The sequence below is a fragment of the Argopecten irradians genome, chromosome 5 (assembly GCF_041381155.1).
Source record: "Argopecten irradians isolate NY chromosome 5, Ai_NY, whole genome shotgun sequence".
In the NCBI taxonomy this organism is placed as follows: Eukaryota; Metazoa; Mollusca; class Bivalvia; order Pectinida; family Pectinidae; genus Argopecten; species Argopecten irradians.
The window spans coordinates 33,834,947-33,853,295 of NC_091138.1; the positions used below are offsets into that span (position 1 = coordinate 33,834,947).

Sequence of the window (18,349 nt, forward strand, 5' to 3'; positions counted from 1 at the left end):
GGGAAATTAATTTAGGCAGAATATTCTTATCTTTCAGCGACACCATGCCAAATGATCATCTGTCCTAAATCTAGTCTTTAGACTAGAGTACAATTATCCCATCACTATTGGCCTTATAAGAAATTACGTGATTGGAGATTTATAGCTATTAAATCTTGTTTTATGATTCTTTAGACTAAATTCAGTTTTGTTTCTTTTAGTCTTATGGTATTCAAACTTTTGCTATTTTTTAATGGATTTTGAGCCAAAATGCTGTTTTTATGATAATGTTGATCTTGGTATCAAGTAAATTATGAAAATAACATGTCAATAGGATTGAAGCTCATGGAATTTTTACCTGTTTCGTACTTAATTCTGTAATAAATTCCAGGTATGCTATCGTCGCTTTGGACACAATGAAACTGATGAGCCTATGTTTACTCAGCCTCTCATGTACAAGAAAATCAACAAACAACCCACGGTCTTGTCAAAGTATGCTGAAAAACTCATCAAGGAAAACATCGTCAAACAAGAGGAGTATGAGGTGTGTATGGAAACAGGTGATCTCACATGTTAATGTTAAATTGAAATCAAGTCATTTGCTGATTCTTTGGTTGGTACATCTACTGGTAGTTGACAGTTGCCAGGTATTGATCATATGTCGATGGTTTTTCTTTGGGTTCTTTGGCTTTTCTCCACCTTCTAAACCTAACACACCCTTAACGACACTTGTTGTTAATAGGAACTCGTACAAGCCGGGTTAACTCATTTACACGTGCTCCATTATCATTATACCCTCATAACCTCAACAAAATAAAAATCTATTCCTTAGATCAATTTTAAGGACAGATTATATAACTACAGTACATGCACATGGCTTGATTTGAATTTTATATCTATTTTAAAGGAAGAGGAAAAGAAATATGATGCTATTTGTGAAACTGCATACGTAGAGTCAAAGAAGCAGACAGCCGTGAAAAACTCAGACTGGCTGGACTCACCCTGGGGCGATTTCTTCAGTAACCAGGACCCAATGAAATACCCAACCACTGGAGTCAGTGAGGACGTCCTGAAACATATTGGAACTGTAGTCAGCACTGCACCAGAAAACTTCGACATCCATGGAGGTAAGGCATGAATTAAACTGAAAGTTGTTTCATTTCAAAATATTTTATTAAATCATTTGATTTAATAGGGATTGGGCAGCAGGCTATGCCTATATGTGACGGCGACTGCGAAAATGGGTACAGATGCGGCAAGCCTCATTCTGAGAAAAAGCCGTCTAAAATCACGAGACATTTTGCTGTATTTTTTCTGTGACGTGATCGGAGACTTTTTTTTCACACAATATATTGACTAGTCTAGCAACACATAAGCTTGGACACCATGAAATGTACAATATAATTAAAGTCAAACTATTACTTTGTTTATCAACTGTAATAAACAACTGTTTGATCTCGTAAATTCTTTTATTCTTCGATCGGCAGATCCAATTATCTTTGCTTCTTGCCGACAAACTTGATAACTGCTGTGAAGACATGGTGTGTTAAATAAAATACGACACTAAATTAAATGTGTTACTTATTATATTGGCTTACGAGTTAATTGTTTTGTTTCAAAATAATAAATGTGCATTGTTAATATACTGGAATCCCAAAGATGACACAAGCTTACGCATATTTATAGAAGCACGGACCCGAACGCACCCGGTGTTTACGGGAGATCACTCTAGTTAGTTTCTTAGCGGCGTAATGACAACAACACGTACGTTTACATCTCTCTGAATTGTCATAGTGTGTAATCTGCAATGATGATTACTTGATCAATGAAAACCAAGCCCGGTAGGTGAGATACGATGTTATATTAATGAAGGAACGTTCAAACTGAGTAGTTAAAGTAGTATCACTTTATACTTCGCGATGTTATGAAACGCGTATCATACGTAAGCTTATACTTATTCGACAGTTTGAATTAATGTACCATGGCACGAAATCATGTTAGACTTGAATCATTAAAATGAGTCAACTATCTACTGCAACGAACAATAGTTTGTTGTAGCATTCCAGCAGAAATTATTTTGAATCAGGATAAACCATTTATAGATGAAATAGAGACTGTTGATCAACTTTATTATTCAAGACTGTACACATCATCCGAGGGTAGCGCCGATGCCAGTGAAGACGAGTGTAATTACGAGTCCGATAAGTCATCAGATGATAATGATGTTGTATTTGTTTCAACAGATCCCACTGAATGTGACACTATTGAATATATAGCACAGGCAAAATTTCGTAATGACACATGTGGCTGTAAAGTGTATGGTGGAGAAGCATGTAGTGTAAAAATAGACTTAGAATCGGCATTTGAATTTAGAGAACATTGTCACCAATTAACACATGATGAACTAGATATTACTGTTAAGGCTGAGCTATTTGCTCATCGTAAATCTGGCAGTCATACCCAATCTAAGAAACACAAGATAAAGGAACGAGAGCGACCATATCAGGAGTTTTATTTCAATGGAATCCGTGTTTGTAGAACTACATTTTGTTTTATTCATGGCATCAGCAAGAACAAATTACAGGCAATTAGTAAGTCACTAGATACTGTTGGTTTGATGCCACGAAAACATGGAAATTCTGGAAAAGCTCCGCATAATGCTCTCTCTGTACAAGACAGACAGAATATCAAGACATTCTTGTCAAAATTTGCTAGAGACAATGCATTGCCTATTCCGGGAAGATTACCAAATTACAGGTCTGAAAAAGTGCTTCTTCTTCCCTCGGATACAACTGCCATGGACATTTTTGAAAAGTTTGATTCACTGGCCGGCAAAATGAATTATAGACGAGTGAGTCTACGCACCTTCCAAAGAGTATGGCATGATCTATGCCCATATATCACAGTTATGAAACCATGTACAGACTTGTGTAACTCTTGCCAAATTTTTTCATTGAAATTATCTGCTACTGGTTCAATAAATGATGATGAAAAGAAACAAGTCTTGGAGGAATACTGTACTCATATAAGTCAGGCAAAACAACAGAGAGATATATACAGAAAGCAGTGCACAGAGAGTAAAGAAAAGTTCAAGTTATTGTCAGAAACAGAGAAGACAACAGGTAATTAATAATAATGAAATACAAATCAATATTTACATTTTTTGCTGAGCAATAGATTCTTCAGATAGACATCTTTAAATAAAGCATATCAGAATTATTCAAAGTTTATATATAGATTATTATTTTAAACAGGTTCCAAGTCTGCTATTACAGCTTTTCAGCCTAGCTTTCAGTAGACTAGAATGTTAAGATAAAGACCACTCGTGTATACATACCGGGGAATATAATATTACATGAAATACCTTTCAATTTTTTTACATAAAAAACCTTTAAATTTTTATTCATGAATTGGGAAAAAATCTGAATGTTCATAATGAAATCTTATTTGATTTCAATTAAACTTAACTACATGTACAATGTATTTGATTTTTAAGAACAAATGTATTTATCAAATTAATTATATATATAAAAAAAAACAAATATACTTGATGTAGTAATGCTCATGTTATGTAGAAATGTATATGGTTGTCTTTATTTCTTTGTAGGCAATTCACCCTGTACAGTTGATGGTGCTTTCCACTATTCCTGGGATTTCGCACAACAAGTTCATTTTCCCCATCATGCTCAACAAGTTGGTCCAATCTTCTTTAAGACACCAAGGAAATGCAGTGTCTTTGGAATCTGCTCGGAAGGTTCAGGTAATTAACCCCCGAGTTTTACTTTAATAAGCTTAAGATAATCATAAAACCAATTAATTAATTGATCTTTAAAATACATCAGTTTTATGATTTGCAAATTAAATCAAATCAAACATAATCAATTATTGGTAATTTAAATTACATGTATATCATTTACCTTAAACACCTTTTTATTGAAAATTTCCTTTAATGATATGAGATTTCAATTAAAAATTGAGTGACAGTGATGATTCCAGTGGTACACATTTGTTGATATTGCCAATGAAACTGGTAGGAATTAACTACAGTATTCCTTTACTTGATCAATACATTGTAATTATTCAACAGGACAGCAAGTTTTCTATTTGGTGGATGAGGCTGAAAGTTCAGTAGTACCTATAATTTCCTTCTAATGGTAATTTTTAAAGTTTTTTTGTAGAACAATGAACTCATTTTTTGTTTTATTGTATTACACAGGTCTTCATGTTGGTATCCAGTACTCGATGATGATTGCTGGCCATACAAAGTTTGATCCTGACTGGCATTTTGGTGTGTGGAAATTGCGCTGGAGATCTAGTAATGCTGAAAGTTTAGAGGAGGTTGCTCGCACAGTTACAACTTCATCACGGAGTGGACACAATATTCCACAGTTGGTTCAAGATGAGGAAAAACCAGTCATCTTTAGGGACTGGAAGTGTTACCTGAAACAATACTTCAAGCCATTGAAAAACCTGACAAAATACCACCATTTTCTTGTGGAATCTACAAAGCCAGGTGAAGTGTTGTGTAAGGAAGTCGGTGACTCACTTCCAGTGTCAGTCAATCTACTTAAGAGAAAGGAAATCCTTCCATCTGCAGAAGATGAACCAGAGGAAATTATGTCAAAAGGACTAGATCCTTCTAGACAATGGTACTTATATGACAATATTAGGGAATTTTGTAAAAGTGAAAGTTCAAAAAACAATACCTGTCCAAAACCCACTGTACCAAAGTCAGAAATGGATCTGACAGAAAGCAACCAAGTACCAAATGTTCCATGCAAACGGAAAGGTTTATTTTTACGATGAAAATGACTGCTATATTACATTGTTCACATTTGTAAGGCGTGTCTTGTCTTCAAAAGATCTGTAGTGATGGAAATAAGTTTATTTTATGTAGGAATTTGTGAGCGGATATTCCTTTTGACAACAGAACTTTGTCTTTAAATGTATATGTATATATACACATGACCTTTGATTCTACCACCTAGTGTTGGACTGATTATTGTTTTTCATTGATGATCGATCGATTATGATTTTCCTAAAGACTATCGATTATGAAATTCAATAATCAATTATTAAAATGGGAGATAACTTGTGCTTATTTTTTATTGTTCTGAACCTTTATCATTTGTATATTGGTGTAAAACAAATTTTCTCAAAATGTCTTAGACATGTTAGATAAACAATAATTTGAATTAAAAAAAAACCACTTCGTTGAACCGTTGCCACAAGATATCTTTCTAAAATTCTTCAGAGAAAATAAAAGGTTGAATACATAAATATAAAAAAAAGTTTTCTATAAATGTAATCCAAATTCAAAATTGATAATTAGTAGGTTGTCCTAAACCGATCATTGAATGTGATTTTACAACCGATTATTAACACTAAGTAGCCTTCACTGTTTGTTTTTTATTGGCTGTCTCCCAATTTTTATCTATTCCTAGTGGATATACTAGTACTATTAAACTTAGACTGATTTTAAAGTTGGAAATTAAAAGTAATTGAGGATCAATATTACTAATATATTAGACACAAAATTAGTACCGATGTAGGGAAGTGAAGTAAGGCTGTGTGCATATAAATTTTACATGTATATATATAAATCGGTGTGATTTAAACGGCCCCCTCCCTCTTCCTTTTCCATTTTTACCTGACTTTTCCAGCCTATTTATACCAATTCTCAGTAATTATTCCAATATTTTACTGAATGTTATTACTTTGCTAGCTTCATGATCTATCAAACATTTAAGAAGTGTGATCATTTCAATATTTATGGCTTTGGAGTTTATATTTAAATTTTGAATTCTTTCAAAAATTTTGACATTAGATTATCTCCCTTTGATGTATATACATTTGTACGTGTAACGACGTTTTAAAATGATATGGACAATTTATTTTTCGTAATTAAGAAGGGATAACATAAAATATTTGTTTGGTTTTGAAATATATGTTGTTATTCAAAAGTATTGACATGTCAATATATCCCTTTTGTTATGTGTTGCAAATATTATACTTTTATGACGTTATTTGACTTTTGTGTTTTCTGTGTTCAGTGAAGTGATACAGGTAAACAAACAAATTTTTCTCCATAACCGTACCACATAGAGACCTAATTTTTTGGATTTACATAATTTATAATGTAAGCTTGCAAAAAATGTATAAAACTCAATTTGTCAATTTTCCTCATCTGACCCCATTTTCGCCGTCGCCGTCACATATAAGCCCTCTCCCTGTAGTTACATACATGTGCATCTCAAAATCATATAATTACGGATATATGTAATTTTACAGACAATATTGAAAAACAATCCTATATTTAGGATACACTTGTAAGTTATACTATGATAACACTCCGATAATGAGCAGGTATAAAAAAGCGTGTTAAGTATATATATGTATACCTATGTTTTTGTTATCCCCCGCCCAACGAAGTTGGCGGGGGATATACAAATGGGTTCCGTCCATCCGTCCGTCCGTATGAATGGTTTCCGGAGCATAACTCTAAAACCAGTAGAAATTTTTCCACGAAACTTCATAAATACATTGGTCTTATGGTCTAGTAGTGCCTTTTTGCTATTTTTAGGTTTTCATTGTCTGCATTTTTTCCTTAACCATGGAAACATTGCTGAAAATATCATATTTTGTACCAGGTTCGTTTCCGGAGCATAACTCTAAAACCAGAAGAGATATTTCCACGAAACTTCATAGACACATTGGTCTTATGGTCTAGTAGTGCCTTTTGCTATTTTAAGGTTTTCACTTTTTGTACTTTTTTCTGTAACCATGGAAACATTGCTGAAAATGGCAGATTTTTGCGTAAGAATCGTTTCCGGAGCACAACTCTAAAACCAGCAGAGATATTTCCATGAAACTTCATAAATACATTGTTCTTATGGTCTAGTAGTGCCTTTTGCTATTTTTAGGTTTTCACTTTTCGTGCTTTTTTCTGTAACCATAGAAACATTGCTGAAAATATCATATTTTTGTAGCAGGTTCATTTCCGGAGCATAACTCTAAAACCAGCAGAGATATTTCCACGAAACTTCATAGACACATTCTTTTTATGGTCTAGTAGTACCTTTTGCTATTTTTAGGTTTTTATTTTTTGCACTTTTTCCGTTACCATGGAAACATTGCTGAAAATATCATGGTAAATGGTAAATGTTACTTTGCAAAACTCCACCCATCTTTGTGTATATAGTCTAATATAAATGTCAAGGCTGTATACCTGATTCAACAATTGCAGCCCTGCTCTACTTGAATTATACTCCATTTTTCTTTAGCTCAACTTCCTTTTTCCTGGTTTTTTTCATACGCATAAGTCTCCACAATCAAACTTACTTCAGCTTTGATATCTCCATTGGTGGGGGATCTGAATGACTATGTCCTTGTTTATAGTTAAAACGTAGATACTGGATAGCCAGATAATTATATCAAGTTAAAATTTATAATGGATTCATATCAGTTCAATATATACAGTTCCTTGATTTAAAGTTGTCTCTCTGGCTTCATAATAATACATAAGATTTCAAAGTTATTTGCAGTAGGTTTGAGAAGACATATCTTATGTGATGTCTGTATTTAGTATACTTTTCACATTGTGACATTTTTAACTGTCACCGCAGTTAGTTCTCGTCAAATTTTTTTTCTCTCACAAATACAGCCATCAGCTTCTTGAGTTATATTTTTATGTTCCTTGAAATTTCAAAAACATTTTTAGATACACTATTTAATTTTTTTCTTGAAAAATGGATGCGTCTACTCTTAGTGACTGTAGCTTTTATTCCATGGAGAAACTAAATTTTCTGTTTTATTCATACTAGGTCTGAAACGTGTGTTGCGTGGACGAGCTGATATGGTAAAGAACAGGATGGCTGACTGGGCCTTGGGCGAGGCGCTCGCTTTTGGTTCATTGGTTAAGGAAAGTATCCATGTACGCCTCAGTGGACAAGATGTGGAGAGAGGAACCTTCAGGTGAGTACCATCAGTAGAAAAAAAATTCTGTCTACGCCCAACCCTTAAATGTGGAGGAGGAGGAGGGACCACATTCAAGTAACCATGTCAGTCATGTCCCCTCATGTCCCATCTTCATATTCCGTCTTTGCATATTATCGAGTTAGCTCCCTTGCGGGTAGTTATGGATAACTTCCTGCAAGGGCAGATAACCCTGTAATGTGCGAACACGTAATATTGAGTAGGGGGCATGCAGACACAAAATCTGATAACTTGTATGAATTTGCTGACATTACATGACTCTTTAAAATATACATTACATAATAATGACTCCAAAAAAATATGATTTAAGTTTGTTTTGCCTGGTTAAATGAGGTCTGTTTTCTCCTTATCACTTTGTATGAAACACTTGTGCTGGGTATTAATAATTATCTCCCCTGTACTTTAACAGTCATCGCCACTGTGTGCTGCATCACCAGAACAAGGATAAGGAAACGTATGAACCTCTGAACCACCTCTACCCAAACCAGGCCGAGTTCAAAGCCCACAACAGTTCACTGTCAGAGTTTGGTGTACTTGGTAAGTATGAACACATGCAGGTGATCATTAAACAATGATCAGAGAAATGTTATGCCATTCAGAAGAAGAAAAGACTTTAAAAGATTTGAAAGACACAACAATATTTCCTTTTCAAAATGTTGTTAAATCTCTTTATCTTTAACTCAGCAAGGAGTTATCAAGTATTGAATAGAAAAGTTAACAAAATGTGTGGTTAAAAGTTTGGTTGGTAGCAACAAAATAATTGAAATGAAACTTTATCTGGATGATGAAATGAAAAAGCTTTCTAACGACAGAAATGGCATCATTTTCCTTAATAGTATAGTAAAAACAATCAAGCTTTTGTTTGTCAAGTAGAACCATCTGTTACAGATTTTGGTCGGTCAGCACTTGTGAAACCTTTTACTGACCAACCAGAATTCTTCACTTAGGTAGAGATATCTGTATCTACTTGGCAGACCCATATATGATCATGATTTGCTAGTGTTAGTGAAACTAAGATAGAAATTAAAATTTGATTCTTTACAGGGTTTGATCATGGCTATTCTACTGACAAACCAAACGCCCTGATTATCTGGGAGGCTCAGTTTGGGGACTTCCACAACACCGCCCAGTGTATCATTGACCAGTTCATCTGTAGTGGTCAAGCCAAGTGGACACGCCAGAGTGGACTGGTCATGTTGTTACCTCACGGATATGATGGCATGGTCAGTATCACAAATTTAATTCTACAACAGTATTTTTTGACACAATTTACAGTAATTGATTTTCTGCATGTCATTTATGTAGCTATTCTTGCATTTGCTCCCAATCTCATAATGATTGTGCTGATTTGTTTGAAATTTTATGTTAATTTAAATTTGATTATGCAAAATTAATTTGATTTGCAGCATGCAGGAAATTGTATGACCATATGATTTGAAGAAGGTTAGAAGATTTGTCCCTAATGAAAATCATATAAAGCAAAGTTCCCCATTCTATATTGAATTTCTGTGTATTCTGCATTTGCATATTACAGAGTTATCTGCCCTTGCGGGTAGATGTTGACTGTGATGTTGTGTTTGGGAGGGCAATGTCATACTTTTTAGAGAAAACCATGTGAATTTCGTTAAAAACAATATTGACATTACAATGAATACTTACAAGCAAGGGAGGTAACTATACAAAGAAGGAATAAATCTTGATGAAATATGACTGATTTTGTAGGGCCCTGAACACTCCAGTGCCAGGTTGGAACGTTTCCTTCAGATGTGCAGCGATGACTCCGACCACTTCCCTGTAAGTGTGACTCCAGCTTATCCATAAGGAACAGCTACAGCCCCTATGTGGCACCCATTGACAATAGGAATAAACAATTGTTATAGAAGACAAATTCCCTTCTCTATAGCATTTTGATAACTTTTGTAATTGAAGAAAAAGAAAAATTTATAGATCTAGTTGTAAATACTTCAAAAGAAATAAATCATAGAGCAGTTATAAAAAATACAAAATTGACAAATTGATTACTGTTCCTTGGATTACTGTAAACCAACTGTCTTTCGTGTGCAATTTTGTTCGTTTTTTTTTTTTTTTTTTTTTGCAACTAAGGTAAATCCGATAGTTTGCGAATTAATTATCTTCCAAATTTGTTGCACCATAAAATTGGTTCAGTTTTAGATCTGTGAAATTAAATCTGCACGAAAATGCACTAAAACAGAAATCACAAAATTTAGTATTTTGGGAATGAAAGTTGGTTTACAGTAATTTTGATAGAGAAAAATTACCATTTGTTAAAAAATTAAGTTAAAGTTGAGTTTTTTGGAATAATACATACGCAGGTGGAAAATGAGAACTTTGAGATGCAGCAGTTGTATGATATCAACTGGTTTGTGTGTATGCTGTCGACTCCTGCAAACATTTTCCACGCCCTTCGACGACAAATTGCTCTTCCTTTCCGAAAACCTGTAAGTGGATATATCTATCAAATTATACTTAAATTAATATACATTAATAACAATTTAATTCATGATTAAATACATAAAAAAATATATAATTCTTTAATTAGAATTTTTAAATTAATTTATTCTTAAATTTAAGTAGATTTATAAGTCAAGTGTTCTCGATTTGACAAATTTGATTATCAGCTAAATTACTCTATGACATTAAAACGTTTGCAATTGTACAGTCTGTGCTATTAAAAGAAGGAAACACTCTGTATAAATGAATGATCTAGTTTCGATGATTCCATTGCCAAGAAGCATTTCTTGATGCTGTTTTAAACTGGAGGAGGCTCCAGGATCATAAAACAAGACTTTGCTTAAGCTGTGTAATTGGATGTAACTTTTGATAATATTATCTGTGATCAGATTTAAACCTAGACTGAAGCTGGATGTTCAGAATTTTTTTTTAATATTTTTATCAAGTTGATCATCATGACTCCCAAAAATCTGCTTCGTTTGCCGGAGGCTCGTTCAAGTTTCGATGACATGTTGGAGGGTACAAAGTTCCAACGTCTAATTCCCGAGGCTGGATTACCATCAGAGAATCCAAATGGTGTAAAGAAACTGATCTTCTGTAGCGGAAAGGTCTACTATGAACTGGTGAAGGAGAGAGATTTGAAGGGAAACTCGGATAAAATTGCCATCTCTAGGATAGAACAGGTAGCTGACAATTAAATTATATCTTCGATTTTAATCACATGAGTAAAATATGTTAAAGCTGACATTTCCAAGCATAATAATCTATTGAACATATTTAGCTCACCTGGTCCGAAGGACAAAGGCAAGGTTATGCGATACTGCGGCATCAGGTGTCCGTTATCCATCTTTCAACAATCGACTTCTTCTCCATAACTGCTGGCTGGAATTTAACAAAAATTGACTGGTAGATCCTTATGGGCTACTGACTGAAAATTGTACAAATGGTTGGGCTGACCCCCTAGGGGCCTGAGGGATGGGGCCAAAAGGGGTAAAATTGGCTATTTCATATAAACGACTTCTTCTCTGAAAAAAGCATGTGATAGGGTAAGGATTCAAAATTGTACAAATCGTGGGGCTAACCAGGTGCATGTTTACATCAATGCAAGTCTTCCCCTATTGTTAACATATTGATAGCATATATGCAATGTTGATTTATTTTTCTAATTTTCAAATTGATAAATCAAGCAAGATATACATTTCAGTTGAAAATTTGGTTTAAAGTTGGAATATAAGGATAACGTGATAAAAATATGTAACTTACATAATTGCAACCCATGCCGGTATATCTTATTTCTGTATATAGATCTCACCCTTCCCATATGACTTGGTGAGAAAGGAGATTGAGAAATACCCAAGGGCTAAGATCTTGTTTGCCCAGGAGGAGCACAAAAACATGGGAGCCTGGGCCTACGTTCAGCCACGTATAGGCACCGTTCTCAAACACATCAGCTCCAACAGGGAAGCCAAGTAAGTCTTAATGCAGAGGATTTATTCCAGATTTGCATATTGCAGAGTTATCTGCCCTTGTAGTTGATAGAGACTGATATGTTGTGTTTATGAGAGTAATGTCATATTTTTCAGGGAGTTGACATAATTTTCACCCACAAAAGAAAATAAATTTGTAATTTGTAAAGATATGAAATAACCCTTACTGAATTATATGCATGGAATATTTGGGGAGAAATTTGATGATTTGAGGAAAGCAATATTATATTAGCTCTTCATTATAATTTTTTTTGCTGGCTTTGCTTCTTGTTTTCAAAATTGATCAGATGTTTTGTTCATGAATGCATTTTTCCATGCTATTGTTGTTAAATAGAAATGAATCGTCAAAAGCGAATTTTTTTTAGATAGAATTTGATGTAAATTTGTTACATTTCTAGATACGTCGGACGCGACCCATCAGCTGCTGCAGCTGCCGGCAACAAACAACTTCACATGCAGGAGCTCTCAAAATTCCTCAACGAAGCAGTGCACATTTAAAAACATTTAAAAGATTTTAATTTCAGTGATATCAAAAGAAACAGGCTACAGAAAGATTTGATGCAACAATTTCTTGACAAGTTCATGTGACAGCCATTTTGATTGGTTACTGCTGGGTACTATTGGTGTTACCATGGATACTTATATTTTGCAATACCAGATCGACCTATCTTGGTTTGGGGGAATTAACCAGCATTGATATATTCTATATTCAGATCATCAGTTATTTTTGTTTTTATACAAAGGCACAAACAATACGTCCCCATACATGGAAACAGTCCTATACTGATTCAATACTGAATTTTAGTTAATTTCATGTGTCAAAGGATATTGCTATTCAACAAATGAACAGACCTAAATCATATAGAATAGGCTTTTGGTACAAGTTTTAAGAAAACAAACCCAAACAATTCAAATTAATGTAATTCATGTGCAAAGTTTTCAGCTATCTTAAAAATGGCCAGAAAACTTGAAAATGTTTGTGAGGATTCACAAGATTCCAGAAAACGACATTAGCTGACTATTTATTTAGCTCATAGGAGCTAGGGATTGTTACAAAATGATATACCTGAAATATTTTTATAGGTGTGTGTATATATCTTATCAGGGTTTCTACCTAAGCTTCGAGCATTTGATTTAAATATGCCAGGTCAAGTGGGTTTTGACGAATATATTTAAACACATTGTCACAAAGGATTTGATACTTCCTCGGAGCTATCACATTAGGCTACAATGTTATTTTTTTCTGAGGTTATTTTTTTCACTCATTTTACTTGTCATTTAGCTAACATACCGGTAATTTGAGTCACTGAGATCTGATATTTTGTTGAACCAGTGTTTTCTGTTTGAAAAGTCATGGTGTATTTCATCGTGCATAATCATAGATACTTGAGTTACCTCCCCTGATTCAATAGAAAAAAGTTATTAAAATAGAAATTTATCCATGCTTGTTTATATACACGAGTGTGCGTTCATTTCATTTATTTTATCTATGCATATGAGATTGGAATCATATTGTAAATTATCTATTTCTCTGTAAAAAGACCTAACAAATCCAATGTCTGCTAGTTAAGACCATGACCGACTTGCCAATATCTAGTTCATATTTTACTTTTATAAGTGTGTTTTAACATTTCTTCCAGTTAATGTCATAATAGAATGACCTTTTTGGCCACACTATTGACATTCAATTGGATGATTTCAGCTGTAAGTTATTGATAAAATTTAAATTAACTTGAAGCTTGATGATTAAACTATTAAAGTTGAGGAATCGGAGCTGGAAATTGTAGATAAGTAAGATGGGTAGATGTATGGAAAAATAAGATATATAATTTTTGGATAGGATATGTAGGTAGATGAATCGATAAAATAATAATAATAATTAAGGATAGGTTATGTCAAGGAATGCAGATCTGCTGTCCTGTTCTGCGGGACTATAGTTTGGCATTATGGCTTCCATTTTGGTGATTTATGGTTATCTATGATATCTACAAATGGCATTACATTGTAAATATTAAAAACTGATCTGGTGTTATCCATGTTATAATGTCAGCATTTAAAAACTTCTACTGAAAGGTAAACCATCCCAAACAAATGACATAGTCGCAAAAAATGCGGACCTTTCATGACAATCAGGAAAAAACAATAGAAGAAAAGTTTATGTGAATATGGTTTTATAAGAATGGAATAAATGTATATTAAATATGTTTTCTCTGCCATTGTACCAAATATTTATACCCGGTAACGTAATAAAGTATTAGGTGATAGGAAATCCAGGGATTTTTTATACATGTTTGACTTTAGAAATGATTTGTATATCAAATGAGCAGTGCCTTTGAATGAGAAAGGTAGATTTAGACTTTAGTTACTAGATTTCATTGATCCTGTTGATTATTTTCTCAATATGAAATATTCTACCAGTCGTTTAGAACTTTGTATGTGAGTGTGTTACGTAGCTCTTTTACTTGGCAGAATTTTCACTAGTTATCTTGTTGATTTTAATTTAAGGTATTGTTGGTACGTTCTTCTCTGCATTTATCATTTTTAGTTGTCTATGAAATTTTTATTATTGATTTTGTTGTCATTATAAATATTCCATGAAAGATGGTAGCATTTTCCTTAAAATAATCTCATTGAATTTGATTGTTTTTTTTTTTCATAATTGCACTACATCTAAATATATACTGCAGGTTTGTTTTGAAGAAACTATTGAATGACCTTAATTCCTTAAGGCAATCAAAAGAATGGCTTCAATCCAAACAAAAAAATACTTAACAATTTTCAAGGCTCTTTTTGGACAGTTATGTTTAGTGGAACTTACAGTAAAACCTGCCTTAGTGACCACCTCTGTATTAAGACCACCTGCTTATTGAGAGTTTTCCAGGGTCTCAGATCATTAATTTCAACACAATGTAACCAGTTAACAAAGACCATGTGACTTTACAGGCGATTTTTCTACTGTCCTTAGGGTGGTCTAGATAAAGATGTTTTAAAGGAAAGAATAATTTTATAATTATGATTTTTCAGGCTTATTTAGACCAATAGAAAGATAACAGCAGAAGCCTAGATATTATATATGATAGAAAAAAATGCATTTAACTACTTTTAGTTGACCCATTCCAAAAAAAGTAGTTAATTTACATTTAAGATGGAAGATTAAGATTATATTCTGGAAAGCAATTGCCATATTTACTGAAAAGCACTGAAATATACCACTATTATAGAATAAGGCAAATTTTTGGATAGGGTTAAATGATGAGTAATCTTTGTAGCTTTTAAATTTCAATGTTTTACTTAAATGAAACGGAGGATTGCAAGATATTAAAGAGATTGAAGAATGCTATTCATGCAGCCGAGATTATCGTTTATTCATTTTCCAATAAAGGTGTTATAGATGTAAGCACACTGGATTTGATGTTTTAGTTTATAGAACAATATTGGAACTTGAACTACAAAAAATTATTTAAAACAGCACACAAGATAAAAGATTGTTATGGCTGTGTGTGCTTTCCTCTGATCGAGAACTTCAGTATTTTCTATTTATATAGCCACAGACTTGAACTGAATACAAGTCTGGGATATCACTGATATGTTTATTATGTGGGGTTTTCAATGACAAATTCCAGAATTAATATAAAAATTACTTCATAAACAATTTGTGTTGTTGTTTTTATCAATATCTTATCGCACAGCTGTGTTTTTCATACAGTAGATACATAGTGCATCTGCAAGGGCATAAATCCATGAAACCCCACTTCCAAAAGTCCTTCTAATGGCAGCAATCAAAAATAAAAGTCCACTGTCACAAAAAACTATAGCTTTTTATCTTGACCCCAGTCACCTTGAGTTTGTTGTAAAAACCCTTTGATTGTTTGGTGTCTTCTTGACATGTGTCATTAAGACATCTATTTTTGGACTTCTCTGAGTGACTCTATTCACAGACTGACACGACTTTTTTAAACTAACAGTATACATATATATATATTATAGTATCTATAGATACTATAATATATATATGTATACTATTGGTTAAAAATTTTCGTGCCAGGTCCCTGTGACTCTATTCACCATGACCATTGATGTTAGACGTTTCCTTGACTCGGACACCATGACCTTGGTTGTGGGAAGTGTCCTTGACTCCAGACACCATGACCATGGTTGTAGGACGTCTTCTTGACTCCAGACACCATGACTGTAGTTGTTGGACGTGTCCTTGACTCCAGTCACCATGACCTTTGTTAGACATCTCCTTGACTCCAGACACCATGACCCTGGTTGTGGGACGTCTTCTTGACTCCAGACACCATGACTGTAGTTGTTGGATGTGTCCTTGACTCCAGTCACCATGACCTTTGTTAGACATCTCCTTGACTCCAGACACCATGACCCTGGTTGTGGGAAGTCTCCTTGACTCCAGTCACCGTGACCTTTGTTAGACGTCTCCTTGACTCCAGTCACCATGACTGTTGTTAGACGTCTCCTTGACTCCAGTCACCATGACTGTTGTTAGACGTCTCCTTGACTCCAGTAACCGTGACCTTGGTTTTGGGACGTCTCCTTGACTCCAGTCACCATGACCTTTGTTTGACGTCTCCTTGTCTCCACTCACCATGACCTTTGTTATACGTCTCCTTGACTCCAGTCATCATGAATTTGATGGTTTGATGTCTCCATGATTCCAGTCACCATGACCGTAGTTGTTGGACGTCTCCTTGACTCCAGTCAACATGACCTTTGTTGGACGTCTCCTCGACTCCAGTCACCATGACCTTGGTTGTGGGACGTCTCCTTGACTTCAGTCACCATGATCTGGTTGTGGGACGTCTCCTTGACTGCAGTCACCATGACCTTGGTAGTGGGACGTCCCCTTGACTCCAGTCACCATGACCTTGGTTGTGGGACGTCTCCTTGACTTCAGACACCACGACCTTGGTAGTGGGACGTATCATGACTCCAGTCACCATGACCTTGGTTGTGGGACGTCTCCTTGACTCCAATCACCATGACCTTGGTTGTGGGACGTGTCCTTGACTCAGACACCATGACCTTGGTTGTGGGACGTCTCCTTGACTTCAGACACCATGACCTTGATTGTGGGACGTCCCCTTGACTCTAGTCACCATGACCTTGGTTGTGGGACGTCTCCTTGACTTCAGACACAATGACCTTGGTAGTGGGACGTATCCTTGACTTCAGTCACCATGACCTTGGTTGTTGGACGTCTCCTTGACTTCAGACACCATGACCATGGATGTTGGACGTTTCCTTGACCCCTCATCTTGACATTGGTTGTGGGACGTCTCCTTGACTAGTCACCACGACCTTGGATGTTGGACATCTCCTTGATTCCAGTCATCATGACCTTGGTTGTGGGACGTCTCCTTGACTCCAGTCACCATGACCTTGGTTGTGGGACGTCTCCTTGACTCCAATCACCATGACCTTGGATGTTGGTCTTAGCGTCTCTTGCTACAGCCATGATGTCTTTATATAATTATAGTAGGTCGAGTATGTATCAATTGTGGGATTTATCTCGCCTAGATACATCCTGAACTCGTCGGGTATTATTTTGGAAATATGTGGTAATAATCTATTCCCCGGGGAGTTCCGGATGTCCCAGATAGTGATTAGTAGACCGGTTATCATCCATAGGTCTTAGCGTCCTGTTGTCGTAGTTACTTGTATATGCGATATATGCAAGGTTAACACAGACCAATGATTTATAAGTGAAATATAAATCCTTGCTCAGATATACAGTTATTTTTCATCTGCCAAGAAACGTTGACATTCGTTTACTTATTACTGACGTTGCCTTTTTACTGTGATTCGATTGTATATAAGGTACTGGACTGGATACCATATAATTCATCGAATAGGAAGATAGCAGTTCACTCTACATAAACCATGTCATTTTTATAAGGTTTAATATTTTTCTCTTGATGAATATTTTTCTATAAAATTAATGTTTCATTAGAGATTTTGCGAATTTTCATAGAATAAATAGTTGTTTATAATCAAAATCAACCCAAGAGCTGACCTGTGTTTAGTCAAAAACAAAGCGTGGGAAATTTAGAAAGTGTAACATAAATTATTGTTCGGTATAGAATAAGGTTGGTGCCCTCGTGTCACCTTGAGGAACTCCAGTAAACCTGTTGGACGGGTATGAGGTTTCCTTTGCTCCCTGCTGTCCTCGGATAATGAGAGGTGGGTGTTTACAAACATGATGGATCATCATAATATCTTAATGTAGGTCAAACATACAATGGGTCTTTTTGTTATTCTATAGGTATCAAAAAACACGGTTTATCTACTTGATACACGTTTGATCTCACCTTCCCTTACACTTTAGATTCCTTGTAGCCTGGAAATTAACAACCTCGTAGCATACAGTTTACCATTCAATAGATAAACTAAATTAC

General features: G+C 34.8%; 2 protein-coding genes across 4 annotated transcripts in view; both read left to right on the forward strand.

Annotated features, from left to right (window-relative positions):
• Positions 1-15,585, forward strand: part of LOC138323614 (2-oxoglutarate dehydrogenase complex component E1-like) — a 38,431-nt gene extending 22,846 nt beyond the window's left edge. For all 3 annotated transcript variants that reach the window (XM_069268339.1, XM_069268337.1, XM_069268338.1), the window contains exons 11-20: positions 371-523; positions 887-1,106; positions 7,803-7,953; positions 8,384-8,511; positions 9,019-9,197; positions 9,697-9,768; positions 10,308-10,433; positions 10,893-11,129; positions 11,752-11,915; positions 12,332-15,585. In XM_069268339.1, coding sequence (XP_069124440.1) covers positions 371-523; positions 887-1,106; positions 7,803-7,953; positions 8,384-8,511; positions 9,019-9,197; positions 9,697-9,768; positions 10,308-10,433; positions 10,893-11,129; positions 11,752-11,915; positions 12,332-12,431 — 1,530 coding nt within the window. In that variant the 3' untranslated portion in view covers positions 12,432-15,585. The remainder of the gene's footprint in view (positions 1-370; positions 524-886; positions 1,107-7,802; positions 7,954-8,383; positions 8,512-9,018; positions 9,198-9,696; positions 9,769-10,307; positions 10,434-10,892; positions 11,130-11,751; positions 11,916-12,331) is intronic.
• On the forward strand, positions 1,171-4,785 carry LOC138324172 (uncharacterized). Its single transcript, XM_069269252.1, has 5 exons — positions 1,171-1,820; positions 2,223-3,101; positions 3,587-3,739; positions 4,067-4,102; positions 4,196-4,785. Exons 1-5 carry the CDS (start codon positions 1,805-1,807, stop codon positions 4,783-4,785), a joined length of 1,674 nt encoding a protein of 557 aa, XP_069125353.1. The 5' UTR covers positions 1,171-1,804.
• Positions 15,586-18,349: the final 2,764 nt, after the last annotated feature.